The sequence below is a fragment of the Bombina bombina genome, chromosome 2 (assembly GCF_027579735.1).
Source record: "Bombina bombina isolate aBomBom1 chromosome 2, aBomBom1.pri, whole genome shotgun sequence".
In the NCBI taxonomy this organism is placed as follows: Eukaryota; Metazoa; Chordata; class Amphibia; order Anura; family Bombinatoridae; genus Bombina; species Bombina bombina.
The window spans coordinates 192,424,910-192,444,536 of NC_069500.1; the positions used below are offsets into that span (position 1 = coordinate 192,424,910).

Consider the following 19,627-nt stretch of genomic DNA (forward strand, 5'->3'; position numbering starts at 1 on the left):
ATAGCTATTATATAATCTCCCCAAAATGCCTCCTACTGGAATTAGATCTGGACCTGGAGCTTTGCCATTGGCAGCTTTCTTTATTGCCGAGGCAATTTCCTCCTCCGTTATCTCTTTATTCAGTACTTCAAGCTGTTCTGCATTAATCCTTGGGGTAATAATCTTTTTCCAAAAATTCTTTTTTGCTTCTAAGTCAATTTTATCAGCCGAATATATTGTTTGAAAATACTTATGAAACTGTGATAGAATTTCTTTCGGAGAGATATATCTCTGATCTTTAACCTTAATGGCTCCAATAAAATTATTTCTTTTCTTGCTTTTTACTAGGTTGGCCATAGATTTAGCTAATTTAGATGAGAACCTCTTAAATCTTAAATAATTATTAACATCAGATTTTGATACCTGTTGATTTATAAAGGTTTCTCTTTCTAGCTTCTCATTCTGATAATTGGAGCAATTTAGCTTAATGGGATTTTCTAGATATCTTGCGTACTTGTTTTTGAGCTGGTTAGCTAGTTGAATCTCCCTCTTACCTATAGATTTCTTTCTTGCTATCATATAGGACTTGATCTGTCCTCTGAAAAATGCTTTTAAGGTCTCCCAGAAAGTTTCCATCTTCGATAGATAATTTTTATTAAAATAGAAAAACTCTCTCCATTTAGCTTGTATCCAATTCCTAAATTTAATATTGGATACTAGAAAAGAGGGAAAGAAGAACCCCAGCTTTTTACTCTGTTCGACCTTGTACTGACTTAGTACTAGAGAAATAATAGCGTGATCCAAGATCACGATATTAGCAATGTCTGTCCTAATCTCAGCACCTAGAAGCGATTCACTAATTAAAAACATATCAATTCTTGAAAATTTTTTGTGTTATTTTGATTCGCACGTATATGCTCTCTCATCTGGGTGCTGTAATTTCCATACATCCCTCAATTTCAAGCTTTTGACAAATTTACTTAAACCTTCTGCTTCCCTATGATATCTGTTAACCTGGGTATGTTTAAAACGATCCAGGTATGGATTAATTACGCTGTTAAAATCCCCTCCAATTATCAGCTCTGAATCTATAAAGTCTAAAAGTTTGGCAAAGAGATTCTTCCAAAATAGTGGACAGTGCTCATTTGGAGCATAGATATTACAAACGGTGAACCTACGTTCTTGTATAGATAAGTTAAGAATTAAGAACCTGCCTTCCTTATCTATTATCTGAGATTTAATCTGATATTCTAATTTTTTATTGAAGAGGCAGGCTACTCCTCTTTTTTTACCAAACGCTGGGGCTGCTACTACCTCACCAATCCATCCCATTCTTAATTTGGCCGCTTCTATCTGATTCAGATGTGTCTCTTGTAATAGTGTTATACCGGGGGAGGATTTTTTAAGCTGATATACTATTCTTTTCCTCTTTATGGGCGAGTTAATTCCCCCCACATTCCAGGATAAAATTTTAATTGAGTTTTTCATTTGTCTATTTAAAATATTTTGATAAAGCCGTACTGATCATTAATAGTTAAAAAGTATAGTAGGCGGGAGGGGGAGTAGAGGAGAGCGGAAAAAAAAAGAGAAAAACAAAAAAAAAACAAAACAAAAAAAAAAACCCACAAGACATGCCTACAAACATACATACATCGTCTTTCAGCTTGTAAACTTATATACTTCCTGCTTGCCATATTGTTCTTATACATCAGAATTTTGTGTATGCTTAGTATTTTTAATAAACTGTTTAGCTTCCTCTGTGTTGTCTATCAGAATAATCTCAGAATTCTGCCAAATTTTGAGTCTAGCGGGGTAGATCATAGTAGCTTTTATCCCTAAATCAATCATTTCAGTACAGAGAGGTGACATTTCTCTTCTTTTATTTAACGTCTCTGAGGAAAAATCCTGAAATATTAAAATCTGTTTATTGTGCATTTCGAATGGGATAGCTTTGCGATAAAGAGTAAGAAGTTTATGCTTGTCCTGGAAATTTAAAAATCTTGCTATAATTGGTCTCTTCAGAACTTGGGAATTACCTTTTGTTTTAATTGACCCTACCCTATGAGCTCTCTCAACAGCTAATCTCCTTTCTTATATTATCAAATTGTGGCATAAAGATGTCAGAAATTTGCTTTACCAGACTTTCAGTATTAATATTTTGGTTTATATTTGGGCTTTTGTCTGCTTGATCTAGATCAAGGGCACCAATACTATTGCGAGATTTTTTTAGTTGTTTAGGTGGCATATTTTCTGAGGTATTTTTTGTAGCTACTACAAATCTGTCCATAGATCATACATACAGAAAAAAAAAAAAAAAAAAAGGGGGACTGTGAGGAGGGGGGAATAAATACCCCTATAAGTGATCAAACAAATACTATGTTTACAAAACTATAAAAACTTAGTGATAATTAAAGTGATTATATATATATAAAAAAAAAAAAACCACGTGTCAACTAGTATATATTTCTACAGTGATAGTGCCAGTATTGTAAACTGACGTGAATTATCTCTAATTCAATATTACCGTGAGGAATGGGGAGAGTAAAAAAACAAACAAAAAAAAAAACACAGATACAAATTCTCTTAGTACCTTACTTGAATATGTTCCTCAATCTGATACCTCTGCCTCAGAATCAGACTAAGCTTATTTCTAGCAGTACTACTGTTATCTTACAGACTCATACAAACTTAACTAGCTTTATCACAGTTTTTATATAGGCCAATATATATTCTTGATTATTTCTTCCCCTTTCCTTCCTTTCTCTCTTCCTTCTCCCCCCTCTATCCCTTCCTTCCCTTCTCCTCTTCCCCTCTTTCTCCCCTTTTCCTTTCCCCTTCCTTCCTTCTTTCTCTTTCTTTCCCTCTTTTCTTTCTTTCTTTGCAAAGGCTTGCTATAGCCGTCAAAACCACAGTTTAAACTCTTGAAAACTCTGGAGTCTAATTTGCTTACAGAACTCAACAATTATTTACACAAAAAAAAAGAAAAGAATAGAGGGTATAAACCTCATGCCTATTACTGTAATTATACCAGAAAATATCTTTTCCAGCTTGCTAGGTGAAATACAATATCCCAATATATGATTTGATTATCTCCTTTTGCCTGTACTGAATTTTTAAATGATTAGTACCAATTTTCCACAGGCTCAGCTTGTTTATGTATACACCATATATTGTTCAGTTTCCCTGGAATCTTATCTGTCTCCCTTATATTAGATTATCTTTAACCATAAAGCATATTAGTAGGCTTTCACTTTTACCTGCCCACCGTGATATAGGCAAAGACAAAATGGCCCAGAGAATTAAAGTAATACCATTATAACACCTTTTTGTTCAGACCATAAAAATAGTGTATCTGTACATTTGCCATTTTTAGAAAAACATAATATCACCCTGTTATGTACTTCATGTTCTTCCCTTTTTTTTCCTTTTTTTCCTTCTTTTAACTTATGTCAATACTATTGGTAGGCATTTACTAATTCCAACTGTGTTAATATTTTCACACTTTTTTTTTTTTTCCTTTTTAAAATTTGCCTCACCAGTCACTGCAACATATATATAATGCCAAAAAAACAATAAAAATCAGGGACAAAAAACACATCAAACACTGTTTAACTTAGCAACAGAGGAATGTAATTTGTATCATCAGTCAGGTTGAATCATTTCCGGTGCCCCCAGTACTGAAGTGCCCAAAGTGTCTTAACTCTCTTTTTTTTAATTTATTTTTTCCAGCAATTGGGGTAATACCAGGATCTTTAATCTGCCACAGTTAAGGGAGGGGGCATTCACCAGCAAAGAAAAAGAAAAAAGTTTTTAGACAAAGAGCTCCACCAATGGATATGTTGCCACCGATTTGCCCCTTATTAACTTTATAGGAGAAAGGTCTTTTTTCTCTTGTGCTCTCTCCTTGTATTTTAAAGTTCCCCCTTTTTAAAAGTATACAGCAGGAAATTTTCAACATAAATAAATTCAAAAAGTACTTATCTGCCCTTTTCTTTGATCAACCTCCTTCCCTTTATTCAGATACGGTAGGTACCAGTAGAATGAAAACCAGGGCCACTTATAGATGGAAGCAAACACTTTCTTCTCCTTTTTTTTCCTCCTTGTTCCTCTCCCTGGGTTCCTGTAAGGCCTCAATGTTAGATGTATAGCTGCTGACTTCGGTATCTCTCAGCACTGGTTAGAGGCTGGTTATATACGGCATGCAGTATGCTCCTATCCCAGGTAGTCCGTTTAGGAGTGGGGCAGCATAACCCACCTCACCCCAGCACAGGCCACCTTAGGGTCTTGGGAGTACCTCAGCTACACCTCCAATCAGCACTGTTTCTGCACTTTTATCAACCTGCAGCAGAGTATATCCTCCGGATCCGTATTCAGGGCTTGAGGTCCCTCTGACAGCTAGATCACAATCTCTTTAGGTCTCTCCAATAGATAGGTAGATCCTCCTCCTTACCGTCCTCACCAGGATACAGAATACAAGCTGTGGCCCCAGCAACTGGGCCGGGTGGCTGTAGAGGGCTTCCGATGTCCGCTGCTCAATTACTTAGCAGCTAGGGGCCGGTGCAGTGTCTCACTCTACACCTATGGCCAAAGGATCGTAGCGGGTGGTGGTGATCGGTGCCTCGCACTCCTCCAGGACGCCAGATTTCGCGCGTCTCTCACTGCCTCTTTCACCGCTCCTCCCACTTCCGGAAACCCGTGTTGTTCTATCTTACCATTTTTGAGAAAGTGGTATCTCTCTAACATAAGCAGATTTTCCATCTCTGTGGTATTAAAATGTTAGCACTGTTTATCATGATGTGTAACAGTGACTGCTTTGTCTCATCTTTGGTGTTTGGTAGTTTATGAAATAGTAGGATGTTGTGCTCGACTGGGATATTTGTTGATAATGTTTTGTTGATGTGCGTAATTATGTCTTTCCAGAAGGTGCCCAACCTGTCGCAGTCCACCATATGTGGAGCATGTCCGCGGGGTCACCACATCCCCTCCAACAATGTTTGCTGGCATGTTTGTATATTGTTTGTAAACGTATTGGTGTTAAGTACCAGTGGGACAGGAATTTGTAATTTGTAATTCATTTCTTGAATTTTTGCTGAAGTTTTGGACCATTCCTTAGGGGAAATATTTATGCCTAGTTCTAGAGGCCATTTGTGACAGTAAGAGGGAAGGGTGCCGGATCCTGAGTCTGGGAGAACCTTGTACAAAGATGATATGGTGTGGCGGGGTAGTGTGTGAGTGTGCAGAGGTGTTCGAAAGGTGTTAGCGGGCGGGATATATTATGTTTTTGTTTGTGGGTATTGAGATAGTGTGTTAGCTGTGTATGAGCGAACCAGGACATTTGAGTGTTCACCATTTTGCTTGCTATCTCCTGTTGTGTTAGGGGTTTTCCTCCCAGTGCAATACTTTTCAGTGGCCATTCCCTTAACTTTGGGGGACCTGTTTGTTCTACTTAAAATTTTTGCATAAATGAGAAGTCAGGGTTATTGATAATTGGGGTCAGTGGTACGGGTCGTGTCGTGATATGTGTGCTGGTGTTTATTATTGCATCCCATTGTGTGAAGAGTTCTGCTAGCAGTGGATATTCTCAGAATTTTGTCTGGTCTGTGTATTGGCTGCATCCATGCCAAACCACCCACATTTTCTATTTGTAAAATTTCCCTATCCAATTGAATTAATTGTTTGTTGTTTGAGTTGTGACTCCAGTCTATTATTCTTTGAAATAATGTTGCTAGTCGGTATCGCGGAATGTGTGGGAGTCCCAATCCTCCTCTCTCTCTGGGTAAATATAATTTTTTCAAGGTTACCCTGCAACTGGTTGAGATATTCTTTTGGCAAGGTTATGGGTAGTGTTTGTAGTACATATAATACACATGAATTCTCCCTACCCAGGATAATGGTTTGTTTTTCCAGCTCGATAAATCTCAAACTACATTGTTCAATAGGAGTTTAAAATTGGCCGCATATAGGTCTGGTGGTTGCTGGTTATTAGTATCCCTATTTATTTTATTTGCGTTTGCTGAAAGCGTAAGGGACAGCCACTTCTTATTCTATTTATGCAATGCGTGGGGATGCTCACATTTAATAACTCCGACTTAGTTAGATTTAGATGGAAGTTTGACACTTTACCATATTCTGTAAATGCTCTTTATAGGGCCAGGAGAGAGAGGTTTCTAGGTCTGTCAGGGTAAGTAGGACGTCATCTGCATACATTGCTAGATTGTATTCTGTCGATTGTGTAGATAAACCTCTAATGGTTGGGTCAGACCTGATCCTGCTTGCCAACACCTCTATGGATATGGGAAAGTGCCCATATTTTAATAGACTTTTTAAAAACCACTCGTTCATTCAACTTTATATTCTCTTTAAAGGGACATACAATCCAAAATTTTTCTTTTGTGATTTAGCTTGATCTTTTTATTTTAAACAACCTTCCAATTTACCTTTATTATCTAATTAGTTTTGTTCTCTTGATATCCTTTGTTGAAATATCTGAATCATGAAAGACTTTTTTGGGGGTTTAATTTCCCTTTAAATACACTTTTGAAACTTTATAGCTTTTATTAGAAATATTTTTGCTAATATATGTATATTACAAAAATGCTTCTATTTGGGCAGGAATTCTAATCTTTTTTCTTAGTAATCCTTTTGGACTCCTCCGTAAAACAGTGCCTATTCTATTGGTTTATTCTCCGCTCCAATTTTACTGCAGACGTTTTTTATTTGTTTTGGATAATAATTTCTACTGATGCCAGTGTCTCGAGTTCGGGTATAGAGGCCTATTTACTAAAGGTCTTGCGGACCTAATCCGACAGTGCGGATCAGGTCCGCAATACCTCGCTGAATGCCGAGAGCAATACGCTCTCCGTATTGAGCATTGCACCAGCAGCACACAAGAGCTGCTGGTGCAATGCCACCCCCTGCAGACTCGCGGACAATCGGCCGCCAGCAAGGGTTGTCATTCAACCCGATCGTACTCGAACGGGTTGAATTTCGGCGATTCCTGTCTGCCTCATCAGAGCAGGCGGACAGGGTTATGGAGCAGCGGTCTTTGTGACCGCTGCTTCATAACTGCTGTTTCTGGCGAGTCTGAAGACTCGCCAGAAACACTGGCCCACAAGCTCCTTACTGAGCTTGATAAATGGACCCCATAGTCTGGGATTTGACGAGAGCGCAAGGATTTGGTTTCCTCAGGAGGCGAGGTTGAGTTTAAATATCTTTGTACTTTGTGCAATCTTCTTTCTTCTCAGACTTGACCTTTTCCCAGATGGAGATACTTGTCTCTGTTTTTTTCAAATCAGACAAGGAGAGGATCCCTATTTTTCTTCCAATAATGGAGGATATTTAAATTTGACTTTATTTGAGTACTGTTCTCTTTTTGCATTTCACATCCTAGAAGTGAATTTTTAGTGAAGCAGATCGTTTCAGTTTACAATTTTCCTCATTTGGTAGAATGGTTTCTCCTTCAAGTGGTTTTATTCCAGTTTGGGAATCTTTGTCTTATTTCACTTCTATACCTTATGGTCTCTTGTTTAATCCTCTCTATTCCAGATGCCAGTGGTACTTAATCTCAGTTTCTAAAGGCTCTTACAGCTTTATAATATTTCATCGAGCTTGCCTTTTTATTTCTTCTTCTGTTGTACCACTCAGAGTCATGGGTAAAATCAAGCACTTACTCTTATCAGCACTTCTGATCGCTCCAGCTCAATCATGCTAATCTGGTTATTCAGACCTAAATTGGACCTAAATGCTTAGTCTTCCGACTTGGGGGGCAATTTAACATGCCCCGAATGGTGCCTAAAGCACCTGTTTCCACACAAGCCTTTAGGCTCTCCAGAAACAGGAGTTAAGAAGCAGCGGTCTTAGGATCGCTGCTTCTTAACTCGTCCTCTGCGTCTGAGGCTGCGGACATCAATCCACCCAATCGAATATGATCGGGTTGAATGACACCCCCTGCTAGCGGCCGATTGGCCGCGAATCTGCAGGGGACTGCATTGCACAAGAAGTTCACGAGAACTGCTTGTGCGATGTTAAATGCCGACAGCATATGCTGACAGCAAGAGCTGCTGGTGCCAATGGGCCGCCAGCAGGGGGATGTCAATCAACCCGATCGTACTCGATCGGGTTGATTTCCGGCGATGACTGTCCGCCTGCTCAGAGCAGGCGGACAGGTTATGGAGCAATACAAAAGTTCAACTTGTCCCACAATACAGCTCTAGACTACAGATAGCACAGTGTTACTGATAATGGAGGAACGAAGGAAAACTCACCCGGTAAGTCTCAGTGGCTAATCTGCTTGCGGGACTCCGCCGTCGCGGTTGCAGGCAATTCCATAGACTTGGGAACGTCACTCCTGTTCCAACCGGGATTAATGTTCCGCCAGCCCCTGTCTCAGACCACACTCCACACTCCAGTCTCAAGTGCCAATACCGGGTGAGTATCACTCTCTGCCAAGGTGCAGCTGCTGCCGCACACGCCTCAGCCTCTCTCCTATGCAACACCTTCACTTGCCGTCTCAGCGTCCTGACGTCATCAACAGTGCTGTAGGTCCGGAATGCTCACCAAGGCTCAGCTGAAAAAAAACATCCAAGTAGCAAAAGAAACAAATGCCAGCGAGCCTCAAGGTGATGCATAAAATATTCTTTAATCAGTGGAGAAAGATATATATAAAAAACGATAAGATAATGCTTATATCCCAAGCATATGTGATAGATACTGGTCCTACGTGTTTCGGCAGCCCCCTGCCTTATTCATGGACATAAAGTGTAAGGTAATCTCACCCCTTAAATACACCTGTGTCCCCAGGTGTTAATATCACATGATGCATACAATTAAAGGGATATTTCACTGTTTGTTATTTAAACAGCATATACACTCTCAGAATTGGTTAGGTAGACTCTAATACATATCTAAATATGAAATTTAAATCAGATTTTATATTTGGCTATTTGGACAGTTGAGCCGATTAGTTAACTCCCTCCATTGCAGTTGCCTGTAAAACTTATTGTGTAACCTATAGGTTATGGAGCAGCGGTCTTTCGCCAGAAACAGAGGCCATAAAGCTCCTTACGGAGCTTGATAACTAGAGGCCATCATATTTGGAAACTGGGCTACATTGAGAAATGATGATCCATGGCAAGTTTATATGCATAAATGAAAAAGCTATTTGGGTTGACTGTCCCTTTAAGAGAATTTTTAAAGAACATTTAAAACTTATTCTCATAATTTGTCCACGTATTAAACAGAGAATTACGGTTGTTACTTTAGCTTCCTGGTTAAAGCTCTCATTAAGTAGTATGGCTTTATAGGAAACAGGACAATCTCTTCCTGAAGTTTTACAGTCCATTCTACTAGACTAGTCCCACTTTATACATTTTTAAAATAAGGCTTCTGTTACGTAGATCGCACGGCAGCAAATCACTGCTTTTGGAATAGTTTTTTGACAGGAAAGTCCTTCATACTTAGTTGCTAATAAATCAGTGCCGGCCTTAATCTTTCCCACCCATTTACTTGTGGACTCCACAGCTTGGGTATTAGATCCAAGAAGTAATGGCTTGTGGATTCTCACCACATTATGAAAAAAAAAAACAACTAAATTTATGCTTACCTGATCAATTTATTTCATTAATGGTAGTAAGAGTCCACGAGACCCGTCCTCATTTATCCTGCTTTGTCCTTTCCTACTTCTCTGTTTTATTTTTCTCCTTTTCTTGGCTAAACATTAGACTGGGATACCAGAGAAATGAGAGGGATTAAACGATTGTGGAATGTTGGGTATGTTTGCCTCCTTTTAGTGGCCAGAAGTTAAATCCCAGGATTAAGGGTTTGTGGACTCTCACCACCATGAAATAAATAAATTTATCAGATAAACAAATAACGCACCACTTGTAATCTGGGCCTCCGTTTACAATGTCAGCCATTGTTTTTTTTTTTACTGGTTTCCCATTTAGCTGTGTTTTACTTAGACATCAGTAATTAGCCATAGATGGCTATGTTGACTAAAGGGATTATAGGTCAATTGAGCTCAAAATGTAATTAATCATAATGTTTTGTTTTATTTTTTCCAATGCCCCTCATGGGGTTTTAGTGCAGACTTCAGATTCCTGGTTCTGTAACATGCTACACAGTGGTTGCCTAATCAATTCAGGATCTAATTATATATTTCCCTAGTCAGGTATAGGAAAGGAAATAAGATGTATATAGATTTCAGTGAGTTTGTCCATGTACTGCAAAACATTAGTAGTTTGACAGTTTTAAATTGTTTTAAAGCATTTATTTTGTGTGCTGATGTGCAACGCAGTACAACGCTCGGCTTCCCTGATGTCATTCATCTATTGCAGGTTCCAATCAGCCTAACTACTGTGGGATTTGTGCCGCTCTATGGAGGGGATCAGACACACAAAGTCCTTGCTCTGTTTGATCCTGAAGACACACTGACAGGTACAGTCAAGGCTTATGTGGGTCATGCAGCAAAACTTGTAACTAGTGCTTGATAGCAGATAGGGCTGTCCCTTAGCGTCATTGGTATAAATTCCTATCTTGTTTCTGAAAATTTTGAGCAGATGGAATGGGAGTTGCAGAAGGAGCCAGCTGAGGGCTCAGCTCACAACATCTGTTCAGAAGATTTTTTTTTGCCTTTTGTGGTTATCTGGGTAAGTTTAGAGGTTTAAAAAAACAAAGTTCAGAAATAAGTGATATTAAAAGAGGTTTTTATTGGAATATCCTCTGCATTGCTTTCTTTATTTTAATGGATGTATGTAATTATTATTTGTGTTCTTGTATAATGAACTATGGACTGATAATTTCCCCCACATGAAATGCCCTTTCAATCAGTTGTCACCATTGTAGACCTATTTTGGGCTTTATGTTGAGAATCAGAGATTATAATTTTTTAAAGTTTAGCTTCTTTTTCAGAATTGCATCACTGCAGTTGCTTCAGAATACAGACATTTTGCTATGTATTTTGCAGCAGGGTTGGTTGTGTCTTTAGCAGTTTCTCAAATGTGTACGCGTAGGATAAACATAGTTTGAGAAACTCAAGATAAATTCATGTCTGCCAGGCTGGGGTTATTCATGCTGTGGAAAGGAAAGAGAAGTAAAGGTTGCGCCAGGGGTGTTATGCTGTCACATGCAACCTTTAAACCTGCATGTACTTAGTAAAAACAGTATTATAGAGTGAGGTTGACGAGCAGTAAAGAGATGTGGCTTTAGGGAACCTATCTATAGGTAGTTTTCATTCCAAAGTTCACGTTTTGTAGTATAGAGAATCAGCCTCTTACAGGGTTTTGTTCTATTACTGGCTGCTACTTTTAGAACTGGAATATTCTTAAAGGGACAGTCTACACCAACATTTTTCTTATTTAAAAAGATAGATAATCCCTTTATTACCCATTCCCCGTATTTGCATAACCAACACAGTTATATTAATATGCTTTTTACCTCTGTGATTACCTTGCATCTAAGCCTCTGCAGACAGCCCCCGTATCTAAGTGCTTTTGACAGACATGCAGTGTAGTCAATCAGTGAAGACTCCTAAATAACTTCATTGGAGTGAGCACAATGTTATCTATATGACACACATGAACTAACACTGTCTAACTGTGAAAAACTTTCAAAATGCTAAGCTAAGAGGCAGTTTTCAACGGTTTAGAAATCAGTTTAAGCCTAGCTAGGTTTAGCTTTTCAAAAATATCACCAAGGGAACAAAGCAAATTTGATAATAAAAGTAAATTGGAAAGTTGTTTAAAATTGCATGCCCTATCTGAATCATGAAAGTTTAGTTTTAAGACTTTACTGTCCCTTTAAAGTTCTCCCATCACTGAATAAAAAGTGTAAAATCTATAAAATATAAACAATCTACAAAACCATGTAATCCAATAACATTTGTTGCATTTTATTTTGAAGCTGTGGCTCTGTACCTTGCTGATCAGTGGTGGGCTGTAGAAGATATTGTGAAGACCTCCAATACTACAAGAGAAGGTATTTGGCAGGTAAATCAAGTAAAATCAATTATAGATTTGTGTTAGTTCCAAGATAGTGGATTTTACTCTGTTTAGATTGTTACTATATATACAGGTACAAACCCCTTTATCCAAACTGTTTGGGACAAGAAAAGGTTTGGATTTCAGAATATTGTGTTTTTTTGCATCTGTAAAATGGAACAATATTTTTAAATGGTCAGAAGTTTGATCAACTTTGACACATATAAGATGCCTCCAGAAAACACTTTAGCATAGTGATGGCCATAATCCGCTCTCTGCTCTAGTTTTACAGCCTGGGGAGAAATCAGAACTAATGTGTGCCTTGGTTTTCTGGCCTGAGAAAAAGCAGAACTAATGTGTGCCTTGGTTTTCTGGCCTGAGAAAAAGCAGAACTAAAATTGAGTGCTCTCTGGAGGGCAGAACAGCTGATAAAGGGAACCCTGTAAACTTACCTAAATCAGGCCCTGTACCACTGGACATTTTTAGGAAATATACACCTAGTTTACGAGTTTTGCATTAGAGGCTGTGCGGTGCTAACGAGCAGTTTTCTTTCACCGCTCACTTACCTACAGCGCTGGTATTCCGAGTTTTCAGAAACCCGATTTCCCCATAGGAATCAACGGGGAGAGCCGGCTGAAAAAAAGTCTAACGCCTGCAAAAAAGCAGCGTAAAACTCCTTAACGCAACCCCATTGTATCCTATGGGGAAATCAAATTTATGTTTACACCTAACACGCTAACATGAACCCTGAGTCTAAACATCCCTAATCTTACACTTATTAACCCCTAATCTGCCGCCCCCGACATCGCCAACACCTAAATTTTAATTATTAACCCCTAATCTGCTGCTCCAGACACCGCCGCCACCTACATTATACTTATGAACCCTTAATCTGCTGCCCCCAACATCGCCACCACCTACATTATATTTATTAACCCCTAATCTGCCGCCCCCAATGTCGCCGCCACCTACCTACACTTATTAACCCCTAATCTGCCGCCCCCAACGTCGCCGCCACAATAATAAACATATTAACCCCTAAACCGCCACACTCCCGCTTCGCAAACATTAGTTAAATATTATTAACCCCTAAACTGCCGGCCCTAACATCGCCGCCACCTACCTACATTTATTAACCCACCTACATTTATTAACCCCTAATCTGCCGCCCCCAACACTATATTAAAGTTATTAACGCCTAAACCTAAGTCTAACCCTAAACTTAACACCCCCTAACTTAAATATAATTTAAATAAATCTAAATCGATATATCTATCATTAACTAAATAATTCCTATTTAAAACTAAATACTTACCTGTAAAATAAACCCTAAGATAGCTACAATATAACTAATAGTTACATTGTAGCTATTTTAGGATTTATTTTTATTTTACAGGCAAGTTTGTATTTATTTTAACTAGGTAGAATAGTTATTAAATAGTTATTAACTATTTAATAACTACCTAGCTAAAATAAATACAAATTTACCTGTAAAATAAAACCTAACCTAAGTTACACTAACACCTAACACTACACTATAATTAAATAAATTAACTAAATTAAATACAATTACCTAAATTAAATTAAATTAGCTAAAGTACAAACCCCCCCACTAAATTACAGAAAATAATAAACAAATTACAGAAATTTAAACTAATTACACCTAATCTAATAGCCCTATTAAAATAAAAAAGCACCCCCAAATAAAAAAAAACCCTAGCTTAAACTAAACTACCAATAGCCCTTAAAGGGGCCTTTTGCGGGGCATGCCCCAAAGTAATCAGCTCTTTTACCTGTAAAAAAAAAATACAAACAACCCCCCCAACAGTAAAACCCACCACCCACACAACCAACCCCCCAAATAAAATACTAGCTTAAAAACCTAAGCTCCCCATTGCCCTGAAAAGGGCATTTGGATGGGCATTGCCCTTAAAAGGGCAGTTAGCACTTTTGCAAGCCCAAACCCCTAATCTAAAAAATAAACCCACCCAATACACCCTTAAAAAAACACTAACCCCCTGAAGATCGACTTACCGGGAGACGTCTTCATCCAAGCCGGGCGAAGTGGTCCTCCAGACGGACAGAAGTCTTTTTTTATTATTTATTATTATCGGTTATTTGTAGAGCGCCAACAGATTCCGCAGCGCTATAAACAAAGGGGGAGTACAACAAAACAATCATAGGGATCAAATGGGTAGAGGGCCCTGCCAAGAGTTGCACTTTTGTAGTCAGCTCTTAAGAAGGTGATCTACAAACATCTGGACTCTTAGGCTTACATGCTAAGGGGGTTCAGGTGATAGTAATGGAGGAGAGGAACTGGAATTAGGAAAGGTTAGTTTAGGTTGTATGCATCCCTGAACAGTAGAGTCTTTAGGGTGCACTTGAAGCTTTTAAAACTAGAAGAGAGTCTTGTGGAGCGAGGCAGAGAGTTCCACAAGATGGGAGCCAGTCTGGAGAAGTCCTGTAAATGGGAGTTTGATGAGGTGACAAGAGAGGAGGAGAGTAGGAGGTCATGAGCAGAGCGAAGGGGACGGGAGGGAGAGTATCTGGAGACAAGGTCTGAGATGTAGGGGGGAGCAGTGCAGTTGAGGGCTTTGTATGTCAGAATGAGAATTTTGTGTTTGATCCTAGAGGCAAGAGGAAGCCAGTGAAGGGATTGGCAGAGAGGTGCAGCAGATGAAGAGCAACGTGTAAGGAAGATGAGTCTGGCAGAGGCATTCATTATGGATTGTAAAGGAGCTAGGCGGCAGGTGGGGAGACCAAAGAGGACAGAGTTGCAGTAATCAAGGCAGGAAAGAATGAGAGAGTGGATTAAAATCTTAGTTGTGTCTTGTGTAAGGAAGTGTCTAATTTTAGAGATGTTTTTAAGGTGGAAGCGGCAGGCTTTAGCCAAGGACTGAATGTGAGGAGTGAAAGAAAGATCTGAGTCAATTGTGACCCCGAGACATCGGGCATGCGGGGTAGGGGTAATGATGGAGTTGTTGATAGTTATAGAGAGATTAGGGGTGGAGAGTTTTGAGGAAGGGGGGAAAATAAGGAGCTCAGTTTTGGAGAGATTTAGCTTGAGGTAGTGAGAGGACATCCAGTTATAGATGTGAGAAAGACAGTTAGTGACACGGGTTAGCAAGGAAGGAGATAGGTCTGGTGCAGGGAAGTAGATTTGGGTGTTGTCGGCATACAAATGATATTGTAAACCGTGGGACTTTCTTAGGGAACCTAGTGATGACGTGTAGATTGAGAAGAGACGGGGACCGAGGACAGAGCTTTGCGGTACTCCGACAGAAAGTGGTGACGGGGCAGAGGAGGCCCCAGAGAAGGCTACACTAAAGGTACGGTTTGACAGGTAGGAAGAGAGCCACGAGAGGGCTGTGTCACAGATGCCGAAGGATTGGAGGGTTTGGATCAAAAGAGGGTGGTCAACAGTGTCAAAGGCTGCGGACAGATCAAGGAGGATAAACAGAGAGAAGTGGCCTTTTGATTTTGCTGTAAGTAGGTCATTGGTAACCTTAACAATTGCTGTCTCTGTGGAGTGATGGGGACGAAATCCAGATTGCAATGGGTCACGGAGAGAGTTTATTGTAAGAAAATGGGATAGGCGTGCATAAACCAGTTTTTCGATGCTTTGATGCAAGAGGGAGGAGGGAAATAGGGCGGTAGTTGGATGGGGAGGTAGGATCAAGGGAATGTTTTTTGAGGATGGGTGTGACCAGTGCATGTTTCAGCGATGAGGGAAATATACCGGTGCTGAGGGAGAGGTTGAAAGTGTGTGTGAGTATATGGGTTAGGGTAGCAGAGAGGGAGGGGAGTAGCTGTGAGGGGATAGGGTCAAGGGGACAGGTAGTGAGGTGAGAGCGCAGTATAAGTGCCAAGCCGGACAGAAGTGGTCCTCTAGACGGGCAGAAGTCTTCATCCAGATGGCATCTTCTATCTTCATCCATCCGGCGCGGAGTGGCTCCATCTTCAAGACATCTGACGCGGAGCATCCTCTTCTTCCGATGACTAAAACAGAATGAAGGTACCTTTAAGTGTTGTCATCCAAGATGGCGTCCCTTAGATTCCGATTGGCTGATAGAATTCTATCAGCCAATCGGAATTAAGGTAGAAAAAAAATCTTATTGGCTGATGCAATCTGCCAATAGGATTGAAGTTCAATCCTATTGGCTGATCCAATCAGCCAATAGGATTGAGCTCGCATTCTATTGGCTGTTCCAATCCAATCAGGGTTTTTTTTTATTTATTTTTTATTTTACTAGGGCTATTAGATTAGGTGTAATTAGTTTAAATTTCTGTAATTTGTTTATTATTTTCTGTAATTTAGTGGGGTTTTTTTTGTACTTTAGCTAATTTAATTTATTTAATTGTATTTAATTTAAACATAGAAACATAGAATTTGACGGTAGATAAGAACCAAAAAGGCCCATCAAGTCTACCCATATTACATGCTACTTTTTCCTTAGGATAGCCTTATGCATGTCCCAGGCATTTTTAAATTCCTTTACAGTCTTTGTGTTTACCACCTCAAATGGAAGTTTATTCCATGAATCCACCACCCTTTCTGTAAAAAAATGCTTCCTCAAATTTCTCCTGAATCTACTACCCTCTAACTTTAGATTGTGACCCCTTGTTTTGGCATTTATTTTTTTGTGAAAAATGCTTTCAGCTTCTATTTTATTAAGTCCCTTCATATATTTGAAGGTTTCTATCATGTCACCTCTTTCCCTTCTATCCTCTAAACTATACATATTTAGATCATAGAGTCTTTCTTTGTACGTTTTATATTTTAGACCATGTACCATTTTAGTAGCCCTCCTTTGGACAGCTTCTAGTTTATTTATATCTTTCTGAAGATATGGTCTCCAGAACTGTACACAGTATTCCAGATTTGGTCTAACTAATGATCTGTAAAGTGGCATAAGAACCTTGCTATTTCTGCTACTAATACCTCTCCCAATGCAACCAAGTATTCGACTGGCTTTACTGGCTGCACTGCTGCATTGTGTACCACATTTTAAATCATCTGAAATAATAATTCCCAAATCCCTTTCCTCTTTAATTACAGTCAGTAATGTACCATTGAGACTATAATTGGCCTTTGGGTTTTTGGATCCTATATGCATAATTTTGCTCTTGGTAATATTAAATTTCAGATCCCATTTATTTGACCAGTCCTCTAGTTTATTAATATCACAGTTCATTTGATCAACTCCTCCTGGAACATCTACCCTGTTACAATTTTTTGTATCCTCAGCAAACAAGCAAACCCTCCCCTTAAGCCCACTTCCAATATCACTTATGAACATGTTAAACAAAACAGGCCCAAGAACTGACCCTTGGGGAACACCACTAGTAACTGATGCGTCATTTGAATGTACTCCATTAATTGAAACCCTCTGTCGTCTATCTTTAAGCAAGCATTCTACCCACTTAACAATCTTAGCATCTATTCCAAGGCAATACGTTTTGTGAATAAGTTTGTTGTGTGGGACAATGTCAAATGCTTTGCTAAAGTCTAGATATGCAACATCTACGGCTCCTCCATAGTCTATTATTTTAGTTACATGGTCAAAGAAATCAATTAGATTAGTCAGGCATGATCTTCCAGCAGTGAAACCATGCTATCCTTTGTCTTCTAAGTTGTTTGTCTGAATGAAAGATACAAGTCTTTCCTTTAAAAGAGTTTCCATTATTTTCCCTGCAATTGAGGTCAAACTGACTGGCCTATAGTTAGCAGAATTTTCCCTACTACCCTTTTTATGAAGAGGGACTACATTGGCAATTTTCCAGTCTTTTGGAACATCTCCTGTTAGGAGTGACTGATTAAATAAATCAGCTAATGGAGTAGCTATTACGGATCGAAGTTCTCTTAGAACCCTTGGATGAATATTATCTGGACCCACAGACTTATTAACTTTTATTTTTGATAAAGCCCTTGAAACCTCTTCCTCTGTAAAAAGAAAAGTACTACTCACATTATTATTTACAGTAACATCCCTTAATAGAATCTCACTATCTTTTCCATTTAGTTAATTTATTTAATTATAGTGTAGTGTTAGGTGTTAGTGTAACTTAGGTTAGGTTTTATTTTACAGGTACTTTTGTATTTATTTTAGCTAGGTAGTTATTAAATAGTTAATAACTATTTAATAACTATTCTACCTAGTTAAAATAAATACAAACTTGCCTGTAAAATAAAAATAAACCCTAAGCTAGCTACAATGTAACTATTAGTTATATTGTAGCTAGCTTATGGTTTATTTTATAGGTAAGTATTTAGTTTTAAATAAAAATAATAATAATAATATTATTTATTTAATTAATATTATTATATAATTTAGTTAATGATAGGAATATTTATTTAGATTTGTTTAAATTATATTTAAGTTAGTGGGTGTTAGGTTTAGGGTTAGACTTAGGTTTAGGGGTTAATAACTTTAATATAGTGGCGGCGACGTTGGGGGCTGCAGATTAGGGGTTAATAAATGTAGGTAGGTGTCGGCGATGTTAGGGCCGGCAGATTAGGGTTTAATAATATTTAACTAATGTTTGCGAGGCAGGAGTGCAGCGATTTAGGGGTTAATATGTTTATTATAATGGCGGCGACGTTGGGGGCGGCGGATTAGGGTTTAATAAGTGTAGGTAGGTGGCGGCGACATTAGGGTGACAGATTAGGGGTTAATAAATATAATGTAGGTGTTAGCGATGTTGGGGGCATCAGATTAGGGGTTCATACATATAATGTAGGTGGCGGCGGTGTCCGGAGCGGCAGATTAGGGGTTAAAATTTTTATTTTAGTATTTGCGATGCGGGAGGGCCTCGGTTTAGTGGTTAATAGGTAGTTTATGGGTGTTAGTGTACTTTTCAGCACTTTAGTTATGAGTTTTATATTACAGCGTTGTACCATAAAACTCATAACTACTGACATTTAAATGCGTTAGGACTCTTGACAGGGTAGGGTGGCCTCCCAGGACAGACTCGTAATACCGGCGCTATGGAAGTCCCATAGAAAAAAGACTTTACAAAGTTTACATAAGTCGTTTTGCGGTAAGGCCAAAGAAGTGTTCGGTGACCCTAAACCTGCAAGACTCGTAATACCAGCGGGCGTAAAAAAGCAGCGTTAGAACCTCTTAACACTGCTTTTTTACCCTAACGCACAACTCATAATCTAGCCGATATATTGTTATATGTGTATTTCCATTGCCATACATCTGCAGCCTCCCAAGTTGGGCATCACTGCCTTGGCATAAGAAAGTGAAATATTTCTTTGCTTTTGAACTCCAGCTTCCTTTGATTTATTCACTAGCATTAGAGGGAGAAGGAGCAAACAGAGAAGACACTCAGGTAGTAAGAGGCAGAAAAAAGTGCAGAATGGCTCTGGTGGATGCAAGTAAAGCTCAAGAACATATGAAGTGGATTCACAGGTGGTAACAAGCAGAATAAACCTTTGCATTGCTAGTATTGCATTCAGAACAGTAACACTTCCCAGTAACAAACACACTTAAAACAGACCCTTAACCGTACTTGTGGCATTTGCATGTATTGATCTGCTGCCTTCAAAGGGACAAGTGCAGACAGTATGCTGGGGGAGAGGAAGAGAGTGCTTGTTCAGTAGCTCTGTTCTATGTGAGTAGAGGCAGAATAGCACACATTCTTACACTATGGGGTAGATTTATCAA

The 19,627-nt window shown here is 39.0% G+C and overlaps 1 protein-coding gene across 5 annotated transcripts in view; it reads left to right on the forward strand.

Moving 5' to 3' along the window:
- Positions 1-19,627, forward strand: part of FAM169A (family with sequence similarity 169 member A) — a 329,491-nt gene that overhangs the window by 136,369 nt on the left and 173,495 nt on the right. For all 5 annotated transcript variants that reach the window (XR_008400610.1, XM_053701406.1, XM_053701407.1 and 2 more), the window contains exons 3-4: positions 10,314-10,413; positions 11,878-11,963. Coding sequence is in view for 4 of the 5 variants with exons in the window: in XM_053701406.1 (XP_053557381.1) it covers positions 10,314-10,413; positions 11,878-11,963 (186 nt within the window). In the remaining variant the exon portion in view is untranslated. The remainder of the gene's footprint in view (positions 1-10,313; positions 10,414-11,877; positions 11,964-19,627) is intronic.